The sequence below is a fragment of the Elgaria multicarinata genome, chromosome 9, assembly GCF_023053635.1.
Source record: "Elgaria multicarinata webbii isolate HBS135686 ecotype San Diego chromosome 9, rElgMul1.1.pri, whole genome shotgun sequence".
Taxonomy (NCBI): domain Eukaryota; kingdom Metazoa; phylum Chordata; class Lepidosauria; order Squamata; family Anguidae; genus Elgaria; species Elgaria multicarinata.
The window spans coordinates 81,651,091-81,677,273 of NC_086179.1; the positions used below are offsets into that span (position 1 = coordinate 81,651,091).

Here is a 26,183-nt window from a genome sequence, read left to right on the forward strand (position 1 = left end):
CCATTGTCCCACGACCACCCCATTATTATGGAAGTTTCTGTCTTTGAATGACCCAAATTCACCATGAAATTTGTGAATTACCTCTAGCAGAATTCAGGGTGGCTAGTTTATTATTCCCTTTTGGGTATTTCTCTTTCCTCTTTTGGCACATTTACCTCACATTTTGGGGGTATATATGGATGCTGTTATACAAATAGCAGTTTACAGAATGGAAGAAGAGGAAACCAAGACTCAAGCCCACAATTTTGGGAGAAAGAATGTATGCTAGTAGTGGGGGCCAAACTAAATGCAACAACTGCATCTTTATTGTAATATAAAGAAAATGTTACTTTTGTTTCTAGACAAGATTAGAATAGAGCATGTAATCAATTCATTCAAAACTGTTGCTGTCCATTCCTGAGGTGGGATAGAAATCAAAACCAAAAATTTGTCACTGTCTCTGTGTTATCAACATCATTGCCTCTGGAAAATTCCTTTTGCTACTAATGTAGAAGAAGCTACATTGTACTTCAGAGTATGTTTAGTAAAAAGCCTATTTTGTCTTTTAACTGTCATGTCTTCACTTCTCTTCTTTGCCCCCACTCACGTTGATAATTATTTTCTGAAAACACTGTGGATCTCTTAACAGCTAACAGCAGTCTTGCAAAACCAAATTGCCCAGAGTTCTTGGCAAGGGAAACAGGATGATAATGAAATCAGGCTTGAAGCAGGTTTACGTTTGTTAAATGTAATAAAATACGGACTTCTGTGAGTGATGTCTTTGAAAACATTTGGAATGCTGTATATTGAAACAACTAGTCACAAATGAATTTTGTTTTCAGCTTCCCTTTATGCTTGGCAGTTGAGGAAATAGAATGGAAAGAATCACAGGCTGCCAATTAAATGGAGTAATTCAGATTCATTTTTATGTACTATATAATTAATGTATTCTATGTAGAATAGACAGAATTCTAACATGTTGGTAAACAGTTTTGTTGACTGGAAACTTATGTTATTGCTATAAACACATGAGCCTACTTATTGAACAGGAACTTTTAAAACTCTTCTATTAAGTGATGATAGTAATTCAGATTTGTTTAAACATCTGTAAAACCTTTTCTGAAGAATGCTTCCAGTTAAATGTTTGATATTTGCAAACAGAAATGTGAAGTTTTAAATCTACTTTTCAATGATTGTGTTCATCTTCTTTCCCTATAGTGCAGGGTGTGGAAGAACAGGAGCCATCTGTGCCATAGATTATACATGGAATTTGTTGAAAGCTGGGGTAAGGAGGATTTATAGCAATCTAGCTGCTGAAAAACTAGGTCATCTTATGTCAGTGATTAACGTAGAGTTTTATAGGAGGATAATGGAGGTTTACTCCATGTGCAAAATTGAAAATAATTTGAAAATGAGATTTTAGTTAGCCAGTACCCTTTGTCATTTACATTTCCTGATAGCATTACTGAGATTTTTGGTATTTCTAATTGTTCAAGTGCAGAGTTAGAACAAGAACGCTTCAGCCAATGCAGATACTAAAAATTGAAACATTTTGTGGCTTTTCAAATATTGCCATGGAAAACCTTCTGCTTCTTTCTATCACAGAAGATACCAGAGGAGTTCAATGTGTTTAGTTTAATACAAGAAATGAGGACGCAAAGACATTCTGCGGTGCAGACTAAGGTAATATTGCCTTTCATACAGAACCTCATTGCATGGCTGTGGGATGATCATGTTGGTGAAATAGCCTCTTTGAAACAATGTATATATCTGTATGTTAATCTTTGTTTTTATTGTTTACACACACAGGAACAGTATGAACTCGTTCATCGAGCCATTGCACAGTTGTTTGAAAAGCAACTGCAAAAATATGAGAGTTGTGCAAACTGGAAAATTGCAGATGGACTGGTATGTGTTTTTTGTGGTCTTTAATGTATTTTAAGATTCCTTACAGTGGGATTACTTTTGCTCTGCTTGTCTTTCCTTTTGTGGTGGTAAGGTGTTAAAATTCATGTTTATGTATGTTTGTTGCTGCTTGGACTCACTCTCTATGGGATCAATTCATTTCTACAAATGTTACTCTTGGGAATTCTGTTTAAGCAAAGGACCTAAAGTATGGGTATTGGGATGCTATGCCTATTTTTATTGGTGGCATGGCTATCTCTTCTCTCCCCCTGCCTTCCATTCCACCAATGTGCGAGCAGAAGGTGTTTCATACATGTACCAGGGGGGCAAGATTGTGGTGGAGCTTTTTTGCTTCTGTCTGCATCCTCTCATACCATGATCATCACAATCTGGTGGGTTCTAGTTTTTTCTGGGGCAGCGTTTTGGATATTGTGAGGGCAGGGGTGGAATTTTAACTCAAGAAGACAGCCCCCTCGAAGAGGTGATATGAGGCCATCACTATTAATCTATCATAATCCAAACTAACACATAAGATAAAAATAACCTGAAAGCCAATTTTCTAAGTATTTCTGATCAGAATCCATGTGCAGACTTCTGCTCACACATTGGGATGTTCTTTTCCTCTCCTCCTGCATATCACCCCTGTGTGAGGGGCTGCAGTGAGAAGTGGAGACAGAAAGCCCTGGTGCATGTGCAATGTTCAGAGCATGGCCCTTTGTATCTTGGCCTATGACAGTTAGTGTGATGTGACATCAGAGACTCTGCCGACAAATTACAATTTTGATATTTGCACAAGTAACAGTAGATAAAACTAATGGACACACAACCTGGTGATTCTGGACCTGACCTGAGTTATGTGATATATCATTAGAAATGAGCCTTGACACTTTGTACATTTTGAATGGCAATTACTTTCCTCTTTGGCACATTGCCCATGGTTTGCACTCTAGTGTTACATTGAATACCTGAATATTTGGCTTTTGCCAGAGCAGTTGCTTTGACGCCAATTTTCAGTTGGAAAAAATGAAGAACTGTTTTAGACAAGTGCTGTAGTCCAAATAGGATTGATCTAGAGTCATGCCAAAGGTGTTTACTGGCCTAAATAAAGTTGAGGACTAAGTTCTTGTTTTCCCTGTTCTACTAGAGCTTCCTCAATTTTCTTAGACGCATTTCATTTCTAGACACCAACAACTTTAAAGGATGTTGCACAATAACCTGTTTAAGTGACTGACTAATCCAGGCAAAGTAACCACAAGCAGACAAAGCATTAATCTTCCCCCGAAACTATTTGGCTTATAGCTGCCACATTAAAGGGCTCCTATAGGCTTCTGAGGTTCTCCTGTCTGGCAGTTAAACGTTGAATGCATGAGGGAAGCTTTGTGCACTTTAGTCATCAGTGGGCATGTTGATGTCATGCTGAGGACAGCAGATGCAGTTTAACCTTAGAAACTTTAAATCCCCTCACCCACTTGCCAGATGCTAGTGTCCTTCAACTGAATTCTCCATGAATTGCATGGGCAAGGGGTCTGTCTCACCCCACTATCTCTGCAGAAGCCTTGTGAGACACGCAGGCTCCTTCTGCTCTTGCAAAGGCACTACTAGAAGAGAAGAAAGACCTAACATTTGTACATATGCCTGTAGGACAATATGTTTTGGAAGGGTAAGGGTTTCACATGCGAGGTTCTGGAGAAAGGCAAGCACCAGTGCTTCTTCGATGCCTCTAAAGGTATTGTAGAGCATTGGGGAAGCAAAATGAAGCAAGAGAGACTTGCTGTCTCTAAACCCTACAGGTGAAACAAGACCCTTCACCTTCCCCAAATTCTGTTATGTACCTGAAAGCCAGCATGGAGGGGAAAAGGTCTTTTCCCTTCCTCCTCATTGTTTGCAATTAATTGAGAAAATTGGGAGAAAGGGGCTGGTAGTGAGTGCAATGGCTGACTTGTAAGCCCAGCAAGAATCTGTGGATCCCTGCTTAAATGGCGTTTCTGTTGTCATTTTTGTCTTTAAGAACTGAAGAACAGGATTGAGGGTCCTTTTAGATTACATCCTAATTTTGAATTATCCCATCATTCCCTTGGTTTGCCCTCTAACTAATAGTTGAGTAGACATGAGCCTTTATATGTCCTCTACATCTGTAGAGGACATATAAGGTGGAATTGCAGTAATTGTCCAGAGGGACCTCTTCTTCATTAAATCAGAATAAGTATTTTCAAAAGCATGACTTGGTTTGCACTTCATAGTCATGAATGAGCTGGAGTGAATGAGCTTGCTGCTACTTGTCCACTCTTGCTGAGCTAAGCAGCCCAGGGAAGCTCCATCTCTGGGTTATTTTGCATGATGTCTGAACACAGAATTATGGCTTGTTGAGGGAGGAACAACTCAAGACTTGAAACCCAGGGTTTGTTCTTGCTCACTTCTGCTTATTCATGGATTAAAAATTCATGGGTAGTCATAGTGTGAGAACTGGGTCAGTATGTTCTAATTAGATAAAGATTTATGTAAGAGTTTTATGAAATTATACATTTTCTACAATGAAATTTCTTGACGAGTGGGTTATGTATTTTATATCCCACTCTTCTTTCAGAATAGGAACTCTTAACATGTTAGCTAATTTCCTGGGTGTTGATAGGGCAAACATCTTGAAACAGGGCTACCAGTAAACCTAAATGTCTATTAGGACTTAGGTTGGGTTTTGCCTGGTGTGCTAGCAGCCAAGGGAGTATTCAACCCTATTGCACAGCTTATGGGATTATGCATTGTGCTAGCGGTTGCTTATAGCAACACTATGTCAGTTATCTAAGTGCAGCAGCAACATTGGATACTGGCCCTAGTTGGCTACTTCATTAGCAGAAAATAATTCATTTCAGATTCCCAAAATGTGTGTGGACAAAGCTGTAGCGTTTTTTGTTGTTGTTTTTTTAAGATCCCATTTCTCTTTTTCTTTATTTTAACTAAAGCCCAGCATACAGCTAGACTTCTCAGATTGGTGCCACTGCACCAGTTTCTTCATAAGCCTCATTCTGGTATAGAGGCACATATAATTGGCTTTTGAAAATTATTAGACCAAGCTCTGGTGAGCTACATAACGTCTTCTGCATCAAAGCATTTTTTTCCTTAAATGTAGCTACTGAAATACAATAGAAGAACATTTGTCTAGGCAAATGGAGAAGAAGTTGGCTGAATGCAATCTGATTTATGGAGGCAAGGGGCTTTCCTTGTAAGGCTACCATCTGTTCTTTCCCACCGTGGATGAGCTCATCTTCACTGTATACATGATAAATGCCTGTTGGGTGGGATGGGGGGTGGGTTTAATTGCGAGAAGCTAATGTTTTAATCCACATGTTCAGTAGCCATAACATTTGGTTCATTAATTGGGTACATGATGTGGAAGGGATTGGGCTGCTCCTTAATGCAAAAGAGAATGTAACTGATAATGCAGAGGGAGCATGAGTAAATCTTTGTCCTTGAGCAGTTGAATAAAAGCACTTCAGCTATCAGTGCAATTCTGTTAATGTTCAGTAATGGCAACAAAGTATTTGTACACTAGGGCATATGCTGAATTGGTTGGGTGTATATGATGCATGTAGCTGGTTCAGTAGATCACTGCTTTCAATCTTATTTAATGATTTTAAGCTCCCTGGCCTTACCTTCATAGATCTTGAGCAGTCTGCCCCTGGCTCTGCTCTATCCTTAACCCCTCCTTGCTCTAAACAAGCTAATCTGCTATCATTTCTCTTGTATCTTTCTCCCAATCTCTCAGTTTGAGCAACCTTTTTTGGCTGATCTTTATATTGCAGCATATTACTATTTAACTGTTCTCTGTTTGCCTCTTGTTGCTTTTTGAAAAGATTTAATTTAGTTGATATTATATAAAGATCCCTGAGCAATAACTGGCCTTGTGGCTGCAAATGACTAAGTATGCATAAAAATACTTATCCAAATCTGTAGGCTTTTAGTAGCTTGAACAAATGTGATTGCCCCCACTATTTGGTGTTCTGGCCCCTTTTCTCCACCAAGTTGAGTGCAGACAGTATTGTATTGATCTGTACAAGCGCACAGTAGAAAGGCGGGTTCAGGGGTGGAGGCTATTGTTTGTAGGGAAAGAGCCATTTGAAAATAGAGCAGAGCTGAGAGATACTTTTTCTGGGATCCTGAAGATGCCCCTGAGTATGGGGAAAATCCTGAGGTTTGTGAAGAAATCCTTGCAAATGGCTACAGGCAGGTTATCTCTTCAGCTAAAGTGTGGACTTTGGCAGCCAGAACAGGGGTTCTGGGGACAGAGGATTTTATGAGACTTGGTGGCAAAATCCTAGGTTCTAAGGTTTAAAGTGTTTTTAGTGCAGGAGCAAAAGCCAACAGACATAACCTGCACAACTGGGCTTGTCACACAACCAGACCTTGGGAAACCAGGTGCATTCATGCCTGTTTCTTGATTACCTTGCTGAAACAAATTGTAAGGCAGTAATTTGATGCTGCTTGATAAACTCATATAATTGAAACTCCTCCTAAATATGTGACCAAACACACAGGATCTCATTGCTAAGTACTTTCCATTCAGCCAGAGATGCAAGCCTTTTAGGTTCATCTTTATGTCACGCTGAATGTCTTAAAGTGATGGTATCATGTCATGCCAAACACTGGGTGAAATGTCTTTCACACTGTATGCCGAGCAGTCTGCCATCACCATGTTAAGAACATAAGAGACATGCTGGATCAGTACAGTGGTTCATCTAGTCCAGCATTCTGCTCACACAATGGCCAACTAGTTGTTGTTGTGCAGTTTTCTACTAAGTCTTCGGCAAGAATTTCTTCTTCTGGAGTATCTCTGGATCCAACTCACACTCAAATGAGAGTCTGAAGTACAAATGTGTTGCAGTTTTTAACTTTGGATTCCAACATATAATCATGCTAGAAAATAGTCTCTACTAAAAGTGAATCCTGTGAAGTTATAGTATTCATACTTAAATTGCGTTTTGCATTCTCATTCTCTTTCTAGAACTTCATGTTTGGTTGTCTTTCCTGTGGATGTGGCTCTTAATCTTTGAATAAAACTCTTTGGGATTTAATTTTCTTGACAGAATGAAGTTAGCACGGAGAATGTTGTCAGTTCTGGCGACCTCGAGAAACAGGATTCTCCTCCACCAAAGCCACCTCGAACTCGCAGGTATCCCTGAAGCAAGAAATGGTCTTCATAGGAAATAAATTTGCATGGATCCATTTTATTTCCACCAGTACATAATGCTCTTTTCAGGTGTTTTTCTCTTCATGTGATGAGAGGGAAAGGTGGGGACACACACTAGCTAACTCAGTCACCTAAAGGTCTAGGAGGGAGCCTGCTGAACTTATAGGCTCCCTGTGTGAGTTAGATCCCTGAATGTGCAGTGTTCTAAATTGTGTGGGGAGCCTATATGAATACAGCAGGTGCTGCACTGCAGATGTTTGCCCAAGATATGGAGGATGATGGGGTCGACAATGGAGATGCAACAGAAGAAGCAGAGCTAGCTAGTGCATCCATGCTCTCTCCCTTCACGCAATTACAGTTGTACAAGGAGAATGCACTTTTATCAGCTAAACATACCTCTAAGAACATTTTTTCAGAGTATTGGTGTAAGGTAGGGATGGCCAACTTGTGGTCTACAACCCCCATTAATCTTCAACATTGGCTCTGCTGGCTAAGACGGATGGGAGCTGTAGGCCAAAGCATCTGGAGGGCCATAAGTTGCCCACCTCTGGAAGGACAATAAAAACTGTTCTTTCACTTTCATTGTGGAAACAGTTCACAGGACACTGAATTGAAGTACTATTACTTTGACAGTTAGCTCTACTGATCAGATTCTAGTTTCATTGGCTGTCAAATGTTAGGAATACACACATTCAATTTCTGGGCAATTACTTTTAGGTTAGGAAAAATGTACAGGGTGCATCCTTCAAACTGGATGTACTTGGCTCAGATACTGTATAACATTATAGCTTAGAAGCTTTCATTGTATGTTGCATTGCTGTCTTAATTTCTTTAAAGTGGTAGCTTTCAGTGGGAGAAAAAGGTAATAACTGATAACTCACTGCACAGAATCAGCCATTATTTCAACTTAGACTACTGTTCATCATATCTGACTAGATGTATTGTTCCGTTATATCAGTCATGTGCTTTAACTTCAGGTTTTCCAAGGAGTGTCTTTCTTTAATGTTTGGTTACTAGTTCTTTGCCATCTGTTCCATTTTAAGCAAACTATGTACTTGTATTTAGTGTTGTCCTCCTCCCATTTCATATTAGACATTCCTGTCTTTACATCTCTGACTACCTGAGAGAAGGACCCTCCTGATTTGGGGGATCTTACCCGTTTGACAGGGTCTCCCAACCCTGTGCAGCATTTTCAGAGGGTTGGAAGGGCTAAACTCCACCCCAGCCAATCCTCACAGCCAGGAAGAGATGCTGTACAGCAGTGTCTTCCTGCTTCCCCTGGCTTCTAGGATGATTCAGATGTTTCAAGGATTGCTTGAAACCCTCTGGTTTCAGGTCCTCTTCCAGAAGGGTTCTCTTAGACTGGAAGGTTCTGTTGTCTTCTCACAAACTACCAACTAAATTCTGCCTAACCTTTTTTAAAAAAATGCCAGCCAGACCACTCATGTTCTTTTTAGGCCTTGTAAGTATCAATGAAATTTGTTGAGCCCCTTCACCATCTAAATTGTACTTTACAATCCAGCTGGTACCTTATATAAACAAAGGCAGCTTCTCCCCCTAGTCATTTTACAACTGTCAGCTTGAAGTTTCCCTCTATCACAACTGTAACCAAGGCAGCTACCACTGTTTTTATGCCTAATACACAATAGCAGACTGGCTTCTTGCCTACTTGGTTGCATTGTTACCTCACTCACAGAATATAAACACAAGAAGATATAAACATCGCAAACAAATAGGTGTAAATACAGTGTTTCTACACAATGTTTCTTCTATACATGCTCTTATTTCAGGGGCATGTCTGTTTTGCTTAGAGAGGACTAATGTGGAACCTAGAATAGCTTATTTTTATTATTGCATTTATAAACTGCCTTTCTGCCAGTGGGCTGAAAGGAGTTTGCCATTTAGAGTAATGGCATAGAATCTAATATACATGATACAAAAAGAAATGGGTAGGGGAAAAGATGATAAACAAATTCAGGTACCATTCTTACTTAGTATATTTGTTTTCCATACAACTAACACTTTGAAACAGCTATGTGCAAGGAGTTGTACTTTGTGTAGCTTAACATCTCTTGTGACTTTGAAAATATAGGCTTTTTATACACTTGATCATACTTTTTTAAAAGTGAAGATTGCAATAAACTATTTTCAATAAAAAACCATAGTTTTTTAGTTCGCATTCCTTAATGTTTTCCTTCAATGTGCATACCCATTATAACTTCATGAAAAACACTGCAGAAAGCTTCAGATCCTGAGATGTTGCATGGCTACTTATCACATCTTCAAATTATTCAGACTTCCATGAATGTACATCCTGCCCTTCCTGAAAGAAGTAACATCAGGATGCTATTCAAATATTTCCTAAAAATTGCTAGAAGTTGCTGTTGCCTACACACTTAAGTTCTGTGAGCTTGACACCCCTGCCCCTCCAACACATTTTTTTTAAAAATTCTGCCACAAGAGGGCATGACTATCCTGTTGATTGCTTGTAAAACTAACATTAAAATTACTGTAGCCTCTCCATTGTAGAATATAAAGTGGAAGTAATGACCTTTAGTGATTTCCCAGAGGTAATAACAAGATGCCATCTTTTTTCTTCATGTGTTAAATGATTTCTTGGTCCTTTAACGTGTTTTAGGTTTGGCCTTTGTCTAAATATTTAATGTAAAAGTTAAGAATGTTGGATGGTAATTGCTGAGATTTCTTGCAAAACTATACCTGACCTTGAATCTTGGTAATTGTAACTGTGATGGAAAAAATATTATTAATTGTGGTTGTAATCTATAGACGTTCTTTTCCAGTTCCTATTGTGGATAAGTAACTTGTTTAATAAGCATATGCAATCTTTAATTATGGAGCACTCAACACAATGATTTTTCTTTAGTTGCCTTGTAGAAGGAGATGTTAAAGAAGAAATTCTGCAGCCTCCAGAGCCTCATCCAGTACCACCCATTTTAACACCATCACCTCCATCAGCCTATCCAACTGTCACAACTGTTTGGCAGGACAATGATAGATACCATCCAAAGCCTGTTTTACATATGGTTTCTTCAGAACATCCAACAGACCTCAATGAAAACTGCAATAAATCAGCAGAACAACAAGGGAAGAATGAAGTCTCTGAATGTGTAGAAAAAAAGCTGGAGCGCAACTTGAGTTTTGAAATTAAAAAGGTCCCTCTTCAGGAGGGACCAAGGAGCTTTGATGGAAACACTCTCTTGAATCGGGGACATGCAATTAAAATCAAAACTGGCTCATCTTGTGTAATGGATAAAACCTCTAAACCACAAGAAGAGGGCTCAGGTGATGCATCAGCAGATACCTTACAAAACTCTTGTATAGAATGCAGTGTGCAGCCACTTAATAAAGCTGAAATTACTTCTCTGGAAGGACGTCGGTGTCTGGCAGATTCTGATGCTTTGCAAAGACCAGACTGTTTGCCTCTCAAAGAGAAGGGACATGCTATGTGGTCATTACAAGGGACTAAAGATGCACAGCCAACATCAACACCAGAGGATACATCTCCAGCTGTTTTATGTCATGGTGTTAAAGATCTGTCTGTAGTACCAAACACACCATCTCAAATGGATTCCCCTCCCAACGAATCGGCAGATCATTGTCACAGTGGCATGCTTTCAGTTAGAGCACCCCTTTGTTTTACAAATCCTCTGCATTCTGATGATTCGGATACAGATGAAAGAAACTCTGATGGATCCATGACACAAAGTATGTCTAATGTTTCAACTGCAAGTGCCACAGTTTCTGCAGCTGCTAATACAGAAAATGTTTCTGCTAGAAAAGTATTGCCAATGTCTATTGCAAGACAGGAAAATCCAAGCATAATACAGTCTAGAGCTGATAAAGGTAAGCAGTACTAGATTTTACCTACAGTTAAAAAAAAACTAAATTCATAGTATTGGATCCAAGGATGTGCAAATGAAAAGCTGCTCCTGTATGGGAATTTCAAATTCCTGATCAGCTGTGAAGCTCATTGTGTGAGCAGGTAGCTGTTGTTTTGGAAGGAATTGTTTTTGTGCTCTCTTGCATAATCATATTGACCTCAATAGGTCTTACCTAATTCATCTGGACTGTGTGTTTTCTGGCTGATCTGAGAACTTTTGTATCAGGGATAAAGGACCTCCAGTTCACAGTCCAAATGCAGCCCACAAGTTATTCTGCAGATTTCATCCCCTCTCCCAGCAGGGAGAAGCTCTTATCCGATCAGTAGCTGATCAGAAATAAGAGCTTTGCCCTGCCTGGGGATGCTGCTGCATGATTCAGCCCTCTTCCTCTTCCTCCTCCCTCTTCCACCTTTTCCCCAGTACTGGGACTCAAGATTATTTGTGAGTAGACATGCAGAAGCCATGTCCTGCTTATTTCTGTTTAGGTTTAGAATTGGTAATCACATTTTGTCTCCTCCCACTCTGCCTTTGACCATACCTCTTCTGCTTATTACCCCACCCACGGGTGGAATGCAGCCTTTGAGACCTTTCCCTGATTGAAATTTGTCACTTAGGCTGAAAAGGTACCCCTATCTTGTTTATATGTATACAACTTTGACCTGCAATGTGCAGCTGGAAGTCAGGAGTGGAAGATTTTGGCCCTACCTGATACTAAGCTCTGCACTGATATATGTGGCTAGGTATTTTCAGCAAAGATGTGTAAACTATTTGGTTTTGATAACCTTGGCAATGCAATTTCTGCTCAGAAGCATGTCCTGTTGAGCTCCTGAGATGTTTCATTTGTTCTTATTGCTACTTCCATGTGCTTTCCTGGAAAAACACTCTTCCTTATAATGACTGAATCCATAACTAATCTAAAGATTAGCTTGGTTAAGGGCCTGCATCTTGTCATCTAAATGAAAAAACACCCAGATATTGCTTCTCTGCAGCTTATTCCTGCTGTAAGATGGCATATTGTCAAGTGAATTAGTACAACAGAAAAGGGGCCTAAATACATTGTGGGCTGCCAACCATTTTGTGGTTATTGCGCAAAGCATCCTTGTACAAAGCCAGTATATTTGCATCCAACTATGAAAAGGATATTCAATTAAACACTTAAAATTATTTCAGTCTTTATTTTTTCTAGATACTCCTTAAACAATGCTTTATAACTCAAGTCTTTGGTTTTCCAAAAGATTTTTTTAAAAAAAATGGTGATTCAGCCTCAGTAATAGTTTTGCATGACTTTAGATGCAGGTGCTACTGAAGACTCTTCTCCTCCTTTACCAGAAAGAACTCCAGAATCTCTTGTGCTTGCAAGTGAGCAGAGTGAGTACCATCTTATTGGTTTCACAAAATCATGATCAAACTTGTATATTAAAATGGGTATTTGGGTCAATTAATGATATTGACCTAATCAGAAGTTGGATAATACATGTAGCAACAAATGCGTTATGGACGCTGCTGCATTATTGCCCTGGCTTCTATATTAGGCTTGTAATTATTTTGGTTGCTGGGAGCAAATTATTTTCTAGTCCTACACACACACCATTGCACTGCCCTGTGCTTTTGCAGGATTCTACCTGGATTACAGAGTTATCATATTCTGTTTCACTGGTTCCATAAAGGTTAGATTGGAAAACAGACTCTCCACATTTAACTTCTATATTGCAATTATTTATTTTTTAAAAAGATATAGTTACTGATTTCCCCTAAATTTTGCTTAGTTGGATCCAGCCGCATATCTACTGAATATTTTATTTTAAAATGTTTTTTCATAGTCACAACTTTGCCCAAAGCTATTAACCTTCCACGATCTGCTGAATGGAGTTTGTTACAACATCAGAAAACTTCTGAACAACCAAAATGTACAGTAAGTATGGGAGAGTTCAGAGGCGGGGAAGCAACTCTCACAATATACTAATAAAATACACTTTAATGTCCCTTGGGAATATCCTTTATAGACTTGACCCTTCAACTAAGTGCAAAATAGTTTGCCTGTACTCTCTCTTGTGTAGCAGATTCCAGGCAATCCCTTGACTTCTGAATACAGTCCAAATTTCAACTCAAGTTTTTATTGTTTATAGCCAATCACAATCAAACACAAAGCACACAAGTATAAAACAGGAAAACATTTGATACAATAAAATAAGAATACAAATAAAATGATCAGTCCAAATTGCTTCTTCTTGCTTAACAAGCCTTACATACTGAAGGAATCACTCCTCCCTATATGAGCCTGTGGGCAAGTTCGCACAGCTACGTCACATGTAGTCATTATGAATATTCAAGCCATGGCTTATTGTGTCGTCCAAACCTGGGCAACAGGGGTTGTGCGAGGTTTAAATAACCCTTGCATAACCCATGCCCTGTTCTAGGGTTATGTGAGGATTGTGTAGCCCTCCAACAACCTCCACTGCTCAGCATTGGATGATTCAAGAAGCTGTGGATTAAAAATTTAAAAACTGCCCAGCATGTGCTGTAGCTCACCGGTTCTTAAACAAGACATGTTGAGCCTTGTGATCTAGTATGTCAGTTGCAGCTTTTGTAGAGGTGGGGTACTATTCATGTTGGAAGTAAGTTGAGCATGGGGCAATGGGCAAAACAGAGTCTGTTATTCTCTCCTCATTTAGTGTTTGTTAACCTGGGAGGGAGGCCCTTTGCTAACTACGCAGATCTTATTTATTTGAAGTATTTTTATGTAGCTCCTCAGCCAAAAAGGCCTCCAGAGCGGCATATATATATAATCAATTAAACAGCACCTAAAAATCCAAAATACTCAAGGAAAAATGAAAATTAACTCTTTTAGCAGGGCTGGTGGAATGGCCCTGCTCTCCTTCAGCTGAGCCTGTTAGAACAGCTGGTGGTGGTCACAGTTAAGGGAGGAGCATTCACGAGGGGAAAAAGTGTGTATCTTCTAGAAGTAGTGCAAAGCCTTGTTTAGGAAAGAATTTGAATGTGTGTATGAGGGTGTCTAAAGGTTAGCAGACTAAGTTAGTTGTCCAGTTTTAATTTATAGCAGAAAATGTCCTATGGTGTATCAAATCATGGTTTTAGTATTTTCATGGAGTAATGGTGCAGCATTGAAATATGAATTTAGGTGCCTTGAACATTTTGAATGAAAAGATGAGAGATGGGGAGTGGTGAATGATAGCATGAATACTGGCTCTCTACCTTAATAGCATGCCATACTTAGATTGACTAGACCAGAGATGGATAACTCATAGCTCAAGCTATTTTATGTAGTATATGGAATACTTGGCATCTGAAGAATCCAACGTTTTATTAAAAATGCCTTGACATTTTCATAGCAGGGAAGCATGAAATGTAGCTGCAGAAATACTAAAGGAAGAATCCACATGTATTATCAGTTTCAAAGTACACAAAGATTTTTTAAAGCTGTTACTAACAGAAATTGAGTATCATGTACAATGTGACAACCAGATGTAATTGGGAATCTGATATGGATGAAAGTATTAGCCAAATACTCCCACGGCTCTTAATCATGGATGTCAACCTCCGTACATTATCCACCTCTGGAGTAGTCTGCCACTGACAGGAAATCAGCAGGAAAATTTAATACTTTTAATTTTTTAATGCATATATACAACGATCTTGGGTCAGATGGCAATTTTTAGTTCAATTCAGCAAAAATACCCAACCTACTTTGTGTCAACTTTAAAAAATATTTTATGTTAACAGGGATTGAAAATGGCTGGTCCTACACAGCTTGGTAAGCAATTAATTTTTAATTTAAGAGACTAGATAATTGTCTTACTAGTCAAATGGGGTATCAAGCTACTTCAGTGAGCTGGGTGTAAAATTGGCCTTGAATATATTATGTGAAATCCACCCCTACGCTTGGTGCATGAGTGAACAGTGCTTCTTCCACTTGTGGATGCAGGGGAGCCAGGCATGCTGGTTTGATTCTTGAGCAATATTTTTTTTTAAAGTATAAATAGTAGCTGGTGGTCTAAGGTCCCAGTTAGACAATGCCAGCTTAGAATGTTGTGAATAACATGGTGGAGGGATGTGACAGATCCGTTCAGGGTCAGAATATGGCAGAGTGGCTTCTGCACCAAACATGATTTAACAGACAGTTTCTGAACTAGGATGGTAGAATACTGAAATTCAAACTGAATTTTGCTCTTCAAGAGATGAGGCTTGCTAAAGACGGGTGAATTGATCCAAAGGCTTCTTGTGCACACACATACCTCTCAGTACAAGCATTTGCCTTTTCATTGCAATATTGATAACTCCCTCCTATGCATGACAAATGGCCATGGTGTTGCAGGAAATGAAAAGCCCTTGTTCAAACTCCGGGTATTTTATTTGCCTCCCCACATGACACTTGAAATGCTCTGATTGCATTGCTAGTCATGTAGCCAGAAGTGTCCTTTTGAAAAAGAGAAGCATTTCATAACTTAAGGAGCAAATTACACAGGCACATGACATGAGTTGGCAACACAAGATTGTATCTCTCTGTTTGGTAGTGAAACAAAATTACTTTTTAGTTTTAAAATGTGAGGTCTTTTTGCTTAGAGTGCAGTAAACTATATAGGAACCTCTCTAAGCCAAACTGCTTAGAACAAATCTAGGTATTAACCAAATTGTGTTTTATAATTGCAAAAAACTCAGTTCTGTATCAATGAGTCCCTCTTTTCAGATCATCCTGAGATGGGAGACAAATCACAGATTGATAGTATACCTCAGCTTCCTCTTTCTAATCCTATTGCTAAAAGAGGTTCAACATCAGAAGTTCCAATTGAGACTACAGATATTGGTAAACTATGCCTTACTACTTTGCCTGTATTCTAGCATCTGATACATTCAATGTAAAGTACTCCACTTGTGTACACAGGGGTAAACATATGGGGCTGTATTCAGCCTAGATCTCAGGCAGTGGAACAGAAACCGCTGGCGGAATGGATTTCTCTTCCCCCTTACAGTCCCCTGCATGCCCCCTAAATTTACTCCAGAGGGTTGGGGACCCTCTGGAGCAGATCAGGGAAGTGTGGGAGGCTGTAGTGGGGAGGAGAGCAAGGGGAAGCCCATTGCACAAGCAGAAGTCCAGTCAGGCAACATTGGATTTAAACCATGGATATGAATGTACTGTAACTCTTGTGTGGTGGCTTATAATATATATATGATGTACATTATTTTACTCCAGGTTGAATGCTCAGCAGAAACTACACATTTATTATCCATGCCTCAACCCCTGGCTCTCTACACCATAAAAGAGTGAGAGGGAGAGAAAGAGCAAGGCTAGGGACTAGGAGAGAGAAATAGTGAGAGACACAACCATGGTGGGGAAGAGAAAGAAACAGTGAGGCTAGAGGCTGGGAATGAGGGAGATGGGGCACATGGGAAAGAAATAGTGAGGCCAGAGGCTGGGAGAGGGAACAAAGGATAAAGGCGAGTGTGGGCGGAAGAAGATCAAGCAGGGCTGGAAAGAAACTATTTTTATGCCCGCCCAATACTGATCAGCTGGTTCAGGAACAGGAAAGAGAACCTGGCATCTTAACATTTTTCTTTCTTTTTTAAGTATTTTTTTTCAAAGGGCAGGGAGCAGAAAATTCATGAAGCACTTTGGAGGTCCCCACAGGTGCAGTACACTGCTCTGGGCCCCCCTGAAATAAAGGTTAATTCACTGGAGGATAAGCAAGAGTATACTTTGAATTGGACTACTCTAGGAAAAAAAATATTTTTTGCTCGTTTTGCCACAAATATTTCACAAGCTCTTAGATGTGTGGGCATAGTTTAGCAACATTGACCTGGAGGTGGTTCAGCAGGAATTATAACATTAAATATAGAGACGCAGCAAAGAGCACACCTATTTGATTTTTAAATCAACTCATTTGGGAAGCCTCTCACATTCTCAGTGGAACAGTGAATTGAGCTTTCTTTACGAAGTAGTTAAGAGCATTTCAGATTAGAACAGTATTATAATGTACTGTTCCCAAGGCTATACAAGTAGCTTCCCAAACTCATTATGATCAGCTGCTAGATGATGTGCACTTTTTTGAGCATCTCCTTCCATTTGGTTTCCTCTTTTGGGCAAGGTACTTGAGGTACTATTGATCCTAGAACATAGCTGCTTTTGCTGTTTTGAAAATATACTCTGTCCTAGAAGACCTATGTGTTAAATAGGTTTGCTACAGTGGCTAATAATATATTTCTGCATGCTTTTCCAAATTTGTTTTTTTCGAAGTGTTAAATACATACTTCAATTGAGTTTTATCGTTTCAGGTTTTGGCAACCGCTGTGGAAAACCAAGAGGACCAAGAGAGCCACCTTCAGAATGGACATGATGCAAGAACAAATGGACACTTATTAAATTATACTGGAATATTCAAGTGCCACTGAACTAGATCAATAGTATTCTACTCTTTATTTTTTGGGACTAGCAGTGTACATACACTGGTACACTCTTGTATACATCCAGACAAACTTTAAACATCACAACAGTGGATTCTAGTATTGCAATCTAACTTTTTTCTGGGGCCATCAATCTGCCTTATTACACTTAGGAGAAAGTATTACATATGGTTTATTTTGTTACTTCAAGTATTATTGCCTTAAATGTCTTTTAACCCTGTTACACACTGTTTATAGACATGTTAATATGGTGAAACTTTTGACAAATTGAGTTTATGGACAACTTTTTTGCTAACGTTTGATTACCATGTATACTTTATTTTGTATATGTACAGGGCAAGCAGGTATATAATTTGATAAAGCTGCAATCATAAAGTATTAACAGAAGATGTAAGAAATCTCTGCATGACCTAAATTTTTGTGAACCTTGTAAATTATTTGCCCTAATGTTTTAGTAAATAGTTGTTGTTGTTTTTTAAAAAAATGTTGGGCACGCATCCTGAATTACAGGATAGCAGAGATGAAGATTGTAATACATTTTGTAAATTGTAAGCAAAAGGTTATTTTTATATTATATACTGTTTAACTGTCAGTCCTAATTTGTCCTGGTTTTCATCTAGTCATGGAGAGTCCATAAGTGCCTTGAAATATCTGATTTTTAGCATGAGTATGTTCACTGATTGAGATTAGCATATCAACATATTTGAACTGCCAGTAAAAAAAGAACACTTTAACTCACTCTTTAGTTATCCTTTGTAGTATATTTCAATTAAAATCTGTAGAAGAATTTTCTAAAAGAAAGCATTACTAAGTGACATCAGGTTTTAACGTTACGGTATACTAATAGTGTGTGTTTCTGCAAGCATTTCAGGGCCACATTGGTAAAGGGACCGATGACACAGCTTCCGTTGTGCTAGCGAAGAGTAGTTTTTTCCTCATTCAGCAGGTGTGTATGTAAAATTCTGAAGGTTCTCAAAGCCCTTGCAGTAACACTGTATCTTGACTATATACAATGTCAAGATTAATTCTCATAAGGGTCCACTACAAATATGCTTTTTCTGTAATAGGAATCTTTAAATTAAAGAGAGAACTCTTCCTGTAGTGGTGTTTCATGTATATCACACAGAAGGGAGCATAGATGATGCTCGTCTATAGTTATGATTCATTCAGTGTAAAAAACAGAGCATATATAAACACTTTTGTATATTGTTTTTAAAATCCTGTTGAACTAACACACACAATATATATATAAAAGGTTTTGTCTTTTGAGTTCATAAAGGTATTAAATGCCATAGTAGAACTTTTGTGGATTATAAGTAGTATCGGCCAGTTCCTCAGTTCTTGAGTTGTTAATATGCCCCAATCAGATTGCTGAGGGAATACATTTTTAATTTTTAATCCACTACTCATCACCAGATGAATGATCTATGTAGTCCAGTATTTAGTCTTTTGACAATGATTACAATCACATTTCAAAGTATATGAACAACACACCAGGAGTCTGGAAGTGCTCATTCAGCAGATAGCCCTTTCGCACACAAGCCTGAAATTGAAAGGCAGGGGATTGTCTCTCATATTAGGCAGCAGTGGTGCTTGAAACAACTTAAATTCAGCATGGTGTCATAAGACATGACCCGTCCCCAAACCAGGCACGGGGCACAATCACAAAGATCAAATACTGACTGGCTGCCAAGACCAGCCCAAATATGTCATGCTATTATGCTTGCTCAGGAAACATCTCTCTATATACCTAAAACATTGTGTTCAGGGAATAAGCCCTTCTGGAACACAGACAGCGAGTGAAATTAGCTCAAATATTTTAAGGGAAATTTCCTGCTGCAAGCCTGGCTCTGTTCTGCCAAAGCACAGGCTGCTGTCAGCAGTAATGCAGGTTTTTTTAGGAAAAAAAGTTTCCCTCCTCCAATGCAAATTAATGAATCTGCATAGGGTTATTTGCATTGGAGAACTTTCAGTTTTTATCTGAAGATTTTCTGAAGCCCTAGAGAGATCTGATTTAGTGCTTTTTTAAAAAACCCACAAACCTTTTATTTAGTAAGAAAGCTAAAAAAAAAAAAAGTACTCTTATGTTACTTTTGGGCCCAATACACCACAAGTATATGACATGAAATGTTGGGTGGTGGTGGTGTGGAATTAAAGCATGCTTGCTGTGATTTAAATGTTATAACATGTAGGTTTTTTATTGGAATACTTGTAAACAGCATAAACTTCCCTTATATTGTTTAAATTCAAGGGAACCCCACCCACCCTGAAAGGTACGGAAAACTGTTGACATCCTAATTTTAGCAACCAAAGAAGTGAGCATGATATGCTGACAACCATTCATTTATCTCAACAAAGTTCAACATCTTCCACTGAGGCGGTTGGGGCACCTTCAGTTTCTCTGTCACTACATTAGTTTCATTTCACTTAGGCATTGACATACATGCATTTTCTCACACATTTGCTAAGAATTATCACCTGAAAAATATTAATTACAAGTTCAAGACTGCCAAGTTTGCTTAATATTGTATTTGCATTTTTATATTCATTTTTTTCGAATGAATTTATGAAATGGATTTTTTCCCATGGAAATATAAATCACTGGAAAAATTTCTTCCACGCTTTGCTGGTTATCAGCTAGTTGACCCAGAAATGAACATTTATGGCAATACACAGGAACACAGCATACATAAGTTTAAGAATGTTAGCCAAGGTAGTGGAATACCCTCATAAGGCATTCTAGAGGGAGAAAAACAAAATCAATTCTCTCCTAAGCTTTACTGAGAAAGTGATACAAAAGACAATTCATAGTTTAACAACCCCAGAGAAGGGGGTGAAATAAGCTGAGATGACACTACACTAAAGGCGGCTACATCGTGATGCTTCCAGATCTCCCAAGGAATTGCACTGAGTTTAGAAATTTAAGGCAATTTCAGTCTTAAGTGAAACAAAAATAGGCTAACAACTGGAATTAATACTTGCAGATACATGAAAGACAGGGTGAATAACTGAATGTCTTCACGAACGTAAGATTCTTGACTGCAAGTGGATGTGTTGCAGTATTAATTGAAAAGTCTTAAGAACTTTGTGCTCGTAGTATCCAATTAGTATGTGGAGAAAGTGTCTTGACTGAATTAGAAAGCAGCTAAATATTTTTATTAGGGATTTTTTTTAAAGTTGCAAGCTAAGATATAGGCAGTGAAGCAGCACATATCATTCCCAGGAAACACAGGTGCATGCATTGAAGAGTTTGGTGGGCAACACTAGCAGCTTTACTTTAGTGAGTCCAAGAGTTCCCAGTCCAGAATATAGAGGGTGGAGGACTTCCTTTCCTATCTCAGTAAAGAGCGCCAGCAAGAACTGCAAATGCATTTTGTCCTAACTGTTTATAACTTGCTAGCTAACCCTTTATAGACAATATACTTTTAAGCCAAGTTGATAGGATAGGAAGTAAAAAAATGGAGACAGAACAGTGCTCTGGCACCTTTAACCTAGAGAAAATGAATAGTATTCATTCTATTATTCTGCAATGCTAAATATTTGGGATGTGTGGTACCACAACCATTTTCATCATATTCAAGGGTAATTAAAAAAAACCCTAAGTATAGCACCTGTTCAACGACCCAGCTGTGGCACTCCCTTAATCAATTATGCAAATAGTAAAGAAAATTATTTATGCAAGTATGGTAACGAAATGCGGGCGTGTTCCTTGCCTCTTTTTAATTCAGACCCTTCAGTTACACCTTGTAGAACAAACATTTCTCCTTTTACTCTCACTATGGGCTTGTTCTCATGATCAAAACAAGCCATGGTGGCTTGTGGCAAACTGTGGTACATGCCAGGCATGATTTGTATAATCACCCCCCAGCCACTGCTTATCGTATCATCTGAAGCTTGTTGTACGAACTTGTTGGATGGTTAACCAACCTTCAAATAACCAATAGGCTATTATAAGGTTATTTTGATATTTTGTGGGGTTATTTTAATCGTGGGAATGGGCTATATCTTCAAACTAGGAACAGATTGCTGTCATTGTTTTGTTCATTGCATACTTTCTGTTGTCACAAGATATACTCTGCAACAAATGCAAACAAGTGATCAATTACACTTGAATGTATTATTTTATATCAAAATCTAAGTAACTAGAGTTTAAGCAGCAAAAATGACTGCTTCTGGTTTTATCTTTGTACCCCATAAAAAAGGCAATTTATTAATGGCAGAAGTGAAATTTTCAAAAGGACTGAACTGGTTGCTCCCATGTTTGCACAATTTTTCCTTATATTTACCACGATATGCCTTCAAATCTACAGTCAGAATAATACTTGTAACATAAACCAACATTATTAAATGCACTTCCTAATGATCAGGGCATGAAGGATACCTTTCCCTGGGGGAAAAATCTGTTTTGACTACAGTTTACTTGCAGCAGGAACCAAGTTCTTTATTCAATTTTATTTAGCCAGTTAGTACCCTGCTTTTTAATACATTGTTCCAAGAGAAGCTTCTATAATATAGATATGGATTGGATGAATGGGTGTATTTAAATTTCCTATTATAACAGCAACAGCCTGCCTGGATAAAATGCAAATTAAATGGTCTGGGAAAATAAAAGGGTGCTGTGAAGATGACAAGATTGGTACCAGTCTAACTGTGTATGTCAGTGAGTTCGCAAATTTGGGCTCCCCCCATGGAAAAGGCCCTATTTTTGAGTCACCTTCTGCCGTGTGTCTGGTAGAAATCGGGCCTCGAGAATGGCTTCTAAGTCAAATCTTAACATACAGGCACAGAATTGCAACCGACGGTCTGGGTCATCCTCCAGAAGACCATGTAACAGTCTTGGATGGTACAGCTTCAATGTCAATTTACGCATTAAGCGTTGCAAAGATGTTCTAGGTATGGATAGCTGCTTAGACGTGTGTCGTGTGAACTTTTTCGGACTGTTCACAAATGTCAGAGCGACTCTCATCTCATTTTCCTCTCTCATAGACGTCCTAGGATGTCCAGATTTCGGTGCATTAGCCACTGCACCTGTTGCTTCAAATTTATCTCTAAGACAATAAATTGTCAGACGTGTAATACAACCTGTATTACAAATTGCCAGATCAATGTAACACAAGTACATTAGGTAGAGGAAAACATTGGAAGAGAAACTATGGGAAACACTTTTTATTCTCTAGATCTTAGCTTGTCAATACTATGCTCCCTCTTGTTCTTGGAAAACTTGTTTAACAAGTTCACACTGTTACCTGATGCATTCCTATCCTAGTCACACCTCCAAATTTAATATGCTGTACTTGTTCTTCCTCTTCTTGACTTCAATACATTTTCCCTTCCAGGTCTTTTATCTGCTTGCAAATAAACACAGTCATAGGCAAAAGGTCTTTGGATTAAGTTTCTCATTTACTCGAATCCTGACATTAAAGAGCCCCATAAGGGGCATCATCTTAGCAACCTCAAAACTGCATTTATCATAAGGGACAAAGAGGAATGTAGACTTTGAGATAGTGATGGCCTGAATGTTTAAATAGCAGACAGAACAGGCAACAGAATGGCAGACTGTTTTGTTATAGTTATTTTAGGGTAAAATAGAAAATGTATGCTTTCATAATAGTTTGGCTACTGTAAGCAAGATTGATCACAGGTGTATGTAGGTGTCATACATGATATATAGCTCATTCTTGGGTACTTTGTCAAATGTGCGAAAAAACAAGGTACCTTAAACATTAACAAATTTATTCTGGCATAAGCTTTGTGGATACTGTCATGTCCATTTCATCAGACGCGTAAAGTGCTAACTTCAGTTTAGCAGACTTTTATATGCATACTGATGCTTGTGTGTGGCAACTTTGATCAGTGGAAATTGAAACGAAGAAAGCACTGACAGACAATTATCCTAACACTTGCCATTCACAAAAGTTGTTGGGTGATAACACAGACATAATTGCAATGAATTGTTCTTCGGCAATTTCACATTGATATGTGTCTTTCAAATTAAAGAACAGCTACTTTAAGATTATTGACAGTCTCCTTGGAGGTAGATATCAACATGGGATGCTGAAGTACAATTCATCAAGAGATTCAACCCTAATTCCTGTGGTTTCAACAAGGCCAAAGGTGTTTTATCATACTACATATGTTCATTGACTTACCATTGCAATTATGTCAGTGTTATCACCCAACAATGTTCTGTTCTACCAATAAGAAAATAATGAGTGTCTGCTGAGTGAGAAAATATACTCGAACTGGCAGCTAAATTCAACTTAGTTGCATATTCTCAAGCCAATTTTATTGCAATGAATTAAAAAAAACCAAGATATATTTAGGTGAAAAACAAGTTATTAAAAAACAAAGTATCTTTAGATGAAAAATCTTAACTTTAATCTCTGCTTTTCAGTATCATCACTGTTAATAGCTAATTGTTTACTTCTTTTCAAGGTGTAATCTTATGCAGTGCTGGCTGGGGAATGCTGGGAGTTGTAGGACTTTTTCTCTATCTAAATATGCATGGGATTGCAACCTTAATCTACCTTTTTCTTTAAATCAGGAGAAATAATTCCCCTATCGCTACAACAACTGATTTGCTTAGTTCAACGTTCAGAGTTGCCTTTCAGTTTTGGTAATTTATAGATTACAGAAGATGTTTAGTAGTACAACCTTTCACGAGGTATCAAGTACTATTTGCAGATAGAAGTGGATACAAGATGTAGTGTAACTTTGAAGTGGATATATCCCAGTCTACTTGTGGACCCAAGTCTTGGTTAGCATACAGCTGCCTGGTTCGCATGTAAGAACAACCCACTGGTTAAGCAATCAATGGGTTGTAATGCATGACCAGGAGAGAGAGCACACACACCCCTTCTGCTTTTATTCCACAATTACTTCCTTTGTAGTTCACTGAACGTAATTTCAGAACCCAGACCGATGGTTTGTTTAGAGGCTAAACAACCTAGCGGTTAACCCATGGTTTGTTGTTGGGTTAATCAAAGGGCTTAGCCCCTAAACACCCCATTGGTCTGAGTTTGGATGTCATACTCGACAACCTATGAAGGAGCCAATTGTAGGCTGTTCACTGAAAGTGAAATTGGCATGTGCACCGTAGGCAGAACACATGCTCTCTCCACAACAGCCCATGGTTAGTAGATAATGATATCTACTGGATGTGACTATCGAGAATATTGTAAAAAATGATTTAAAAAAAAACCTTTGCTGATACAATTGTTTCCTCCTGTCAGAACTGCCAATCCTTAAAGCCAAATGCAAGTTTAACATACAGTACTACTTTGCCAAAATATATATAGTTGCAACTCCACCACCCCTCCTATTTTTTGTATAGTTTTACTTTGGGAACTACTGAAAACCATGGCCCCCAACACAATGAGAAGCCTATATTTCTTTACTGGTATAAGCAATACTATAATAACTGAGCTATGTGCAGGAAAATCTGTGGATAGTTCTTGGGGCAGACATAGAATTATACATAATATACAGAAATCACACATATTCCACATTAATCCAGAATTAAATATAATTTCCATGTTCTGCAACATAGTGACCAGGAGAAATAAAATTGCAATCCTATGGATGTTTAGATAGGGAAAAAAGTACTACAACTCCCAGTACACTCCAGCCAACATGGCTGCCTAGGGAATGTTGGGAGTTGAATATTTAGGAAAAAAGACCTACATTGGTTTGCACTTTTAGTGATCTTCAGTATGCAACTAGTTTGAATTAGTGGTGTTACTACACAATTAATTTTCACAGCATATTTACTCAAAAGTTAAGCCCATTGTATTTAACAGGTCTTTCTTCCTGGTAAGGTTTCACATGATTATAGCTTCACAGCACAATCCTATGCACATCTACTCAGAAGTAAGCCCCACCAAACTGAATGAGGTTTAAACCCAGGCAAGTGTGAACAAGATTGCAGTCTATTAACTGCATATGAAAAGGAGGACAGGGCTCCTGTATCTTTAACAGTTGCATAGAAAAGGGAATTTCAGCAGGTGTCATTTGTATATATGGAGAACCTGGTGAAATTTCCTCCTCATCACAACAGTTAAAGCTGCAGGTGCTCTGCCCTCTTTTAAATCTGGTCACAGTATATCTCCTGCAGCTTTAACTGCTGTGATGAAGAGGAAATTTCACCAGGTGTGCCATGCATACAAATGACACCTGCTGAAATTCCCTTTTCTATGCAACTGTTAAAGATACAGGAGCCCTGTCCTTCTTTTCATATGGTCACCCTGTGTTAGCTGAATAAACCACTGTAAGTTTACACATAAATAATACTTCTAATAAAAACACTGTCTTGAAGGATGAGGCATGCATGTATCACAATAGGCACCATCTTAGAAGAGGCATTCTCCCCTGCAAGGGACTGGATGTGTGCATGTGCATGGAATGCGTCTTCTAAGATGGCTGCCGCTTGCAGCTTCATAGGTTTATTTGCATTAAGGGCGCAATCCTAAACATGCTTAGGCAGAAAAAAAGTCCTACAACTCCCAGCATGCCCTACCCAGCACGGCTAGCTGCGGGCATGCTGGGAGTTGTTGTACTTGCCCCCCCCGTCTAAACGTGCATTGGATTGCGCCTAACTTTTTTTTTTTAAAGATAGGATACAGCACGATTAATCGGGAACATCTTCCGAGGTGACCAACAGGCTTCTTTAATCGATTAATCTAACCCATTACACACTGCAGCCCTAGTTTGAATAGCTCCCAGCGATCACGGGAAAAAAATCCGGAAAGAGCTGTGCTCTTCTCGGCCTTGCTTCGGAATTCACTACGTTGGCAAATAAG

The 26,183-nt window shown here is 38.7% G+C and overlaps 1 protein-coding gene across 1 annotated transcript in view; it reads left to right on the top strand.

Annotated features, from left to right (window-relative positions):
* PTPN12 (protein tyrosine phosphatase non-receptor type 12) overlaps positions 1-17,977 on the top strand; it is a 70,951-nt gene extending 52,974 nt beyond the window's left edge. Inside the window, exons 9-18 of the mRNA XM_063134209.1 lie at positions 1,198-1,264; positions 1,585-1,662; positions 1,789-1,887; positions 6,963-7,048; positions 9,951-10,930; positions 12,259-12,336; positions 12,789-12,880; positions 14,710-14,740; positions 15,674-15,790; positions 17,257-17,977. Of these exons, the coding sequence (XP_062990279.1) occupies positions 1,198-1,264; positions 1,585-1,662; positions 1,789-1,887; positions 6,963-7,048; positions 9,951-10,930; positions 12,259-12,336; positions 12,789-12,880; positions 14,710-14,740; positions 15,674-15,790; positions 17,257-17,318 (1,690 nt within the window). The 3' untranslated portion in view covers positions 17,319-17,977. The remainder of the gene's footprint in view (positions 1-1,197; positions 1,265-1,584; positions 1,663-1,788; positions 1,888-6,962; positions 7,049-9,950; positions 10,931-12,258; positions 12,337-12,788; positions 12,881-14,709; positions 14,741-15,673; positions 15,791-17,256) is intronic.
* The last annotated feature ends 8,206 nt before the right edge of the window (positions 17,978-26,183 follow it).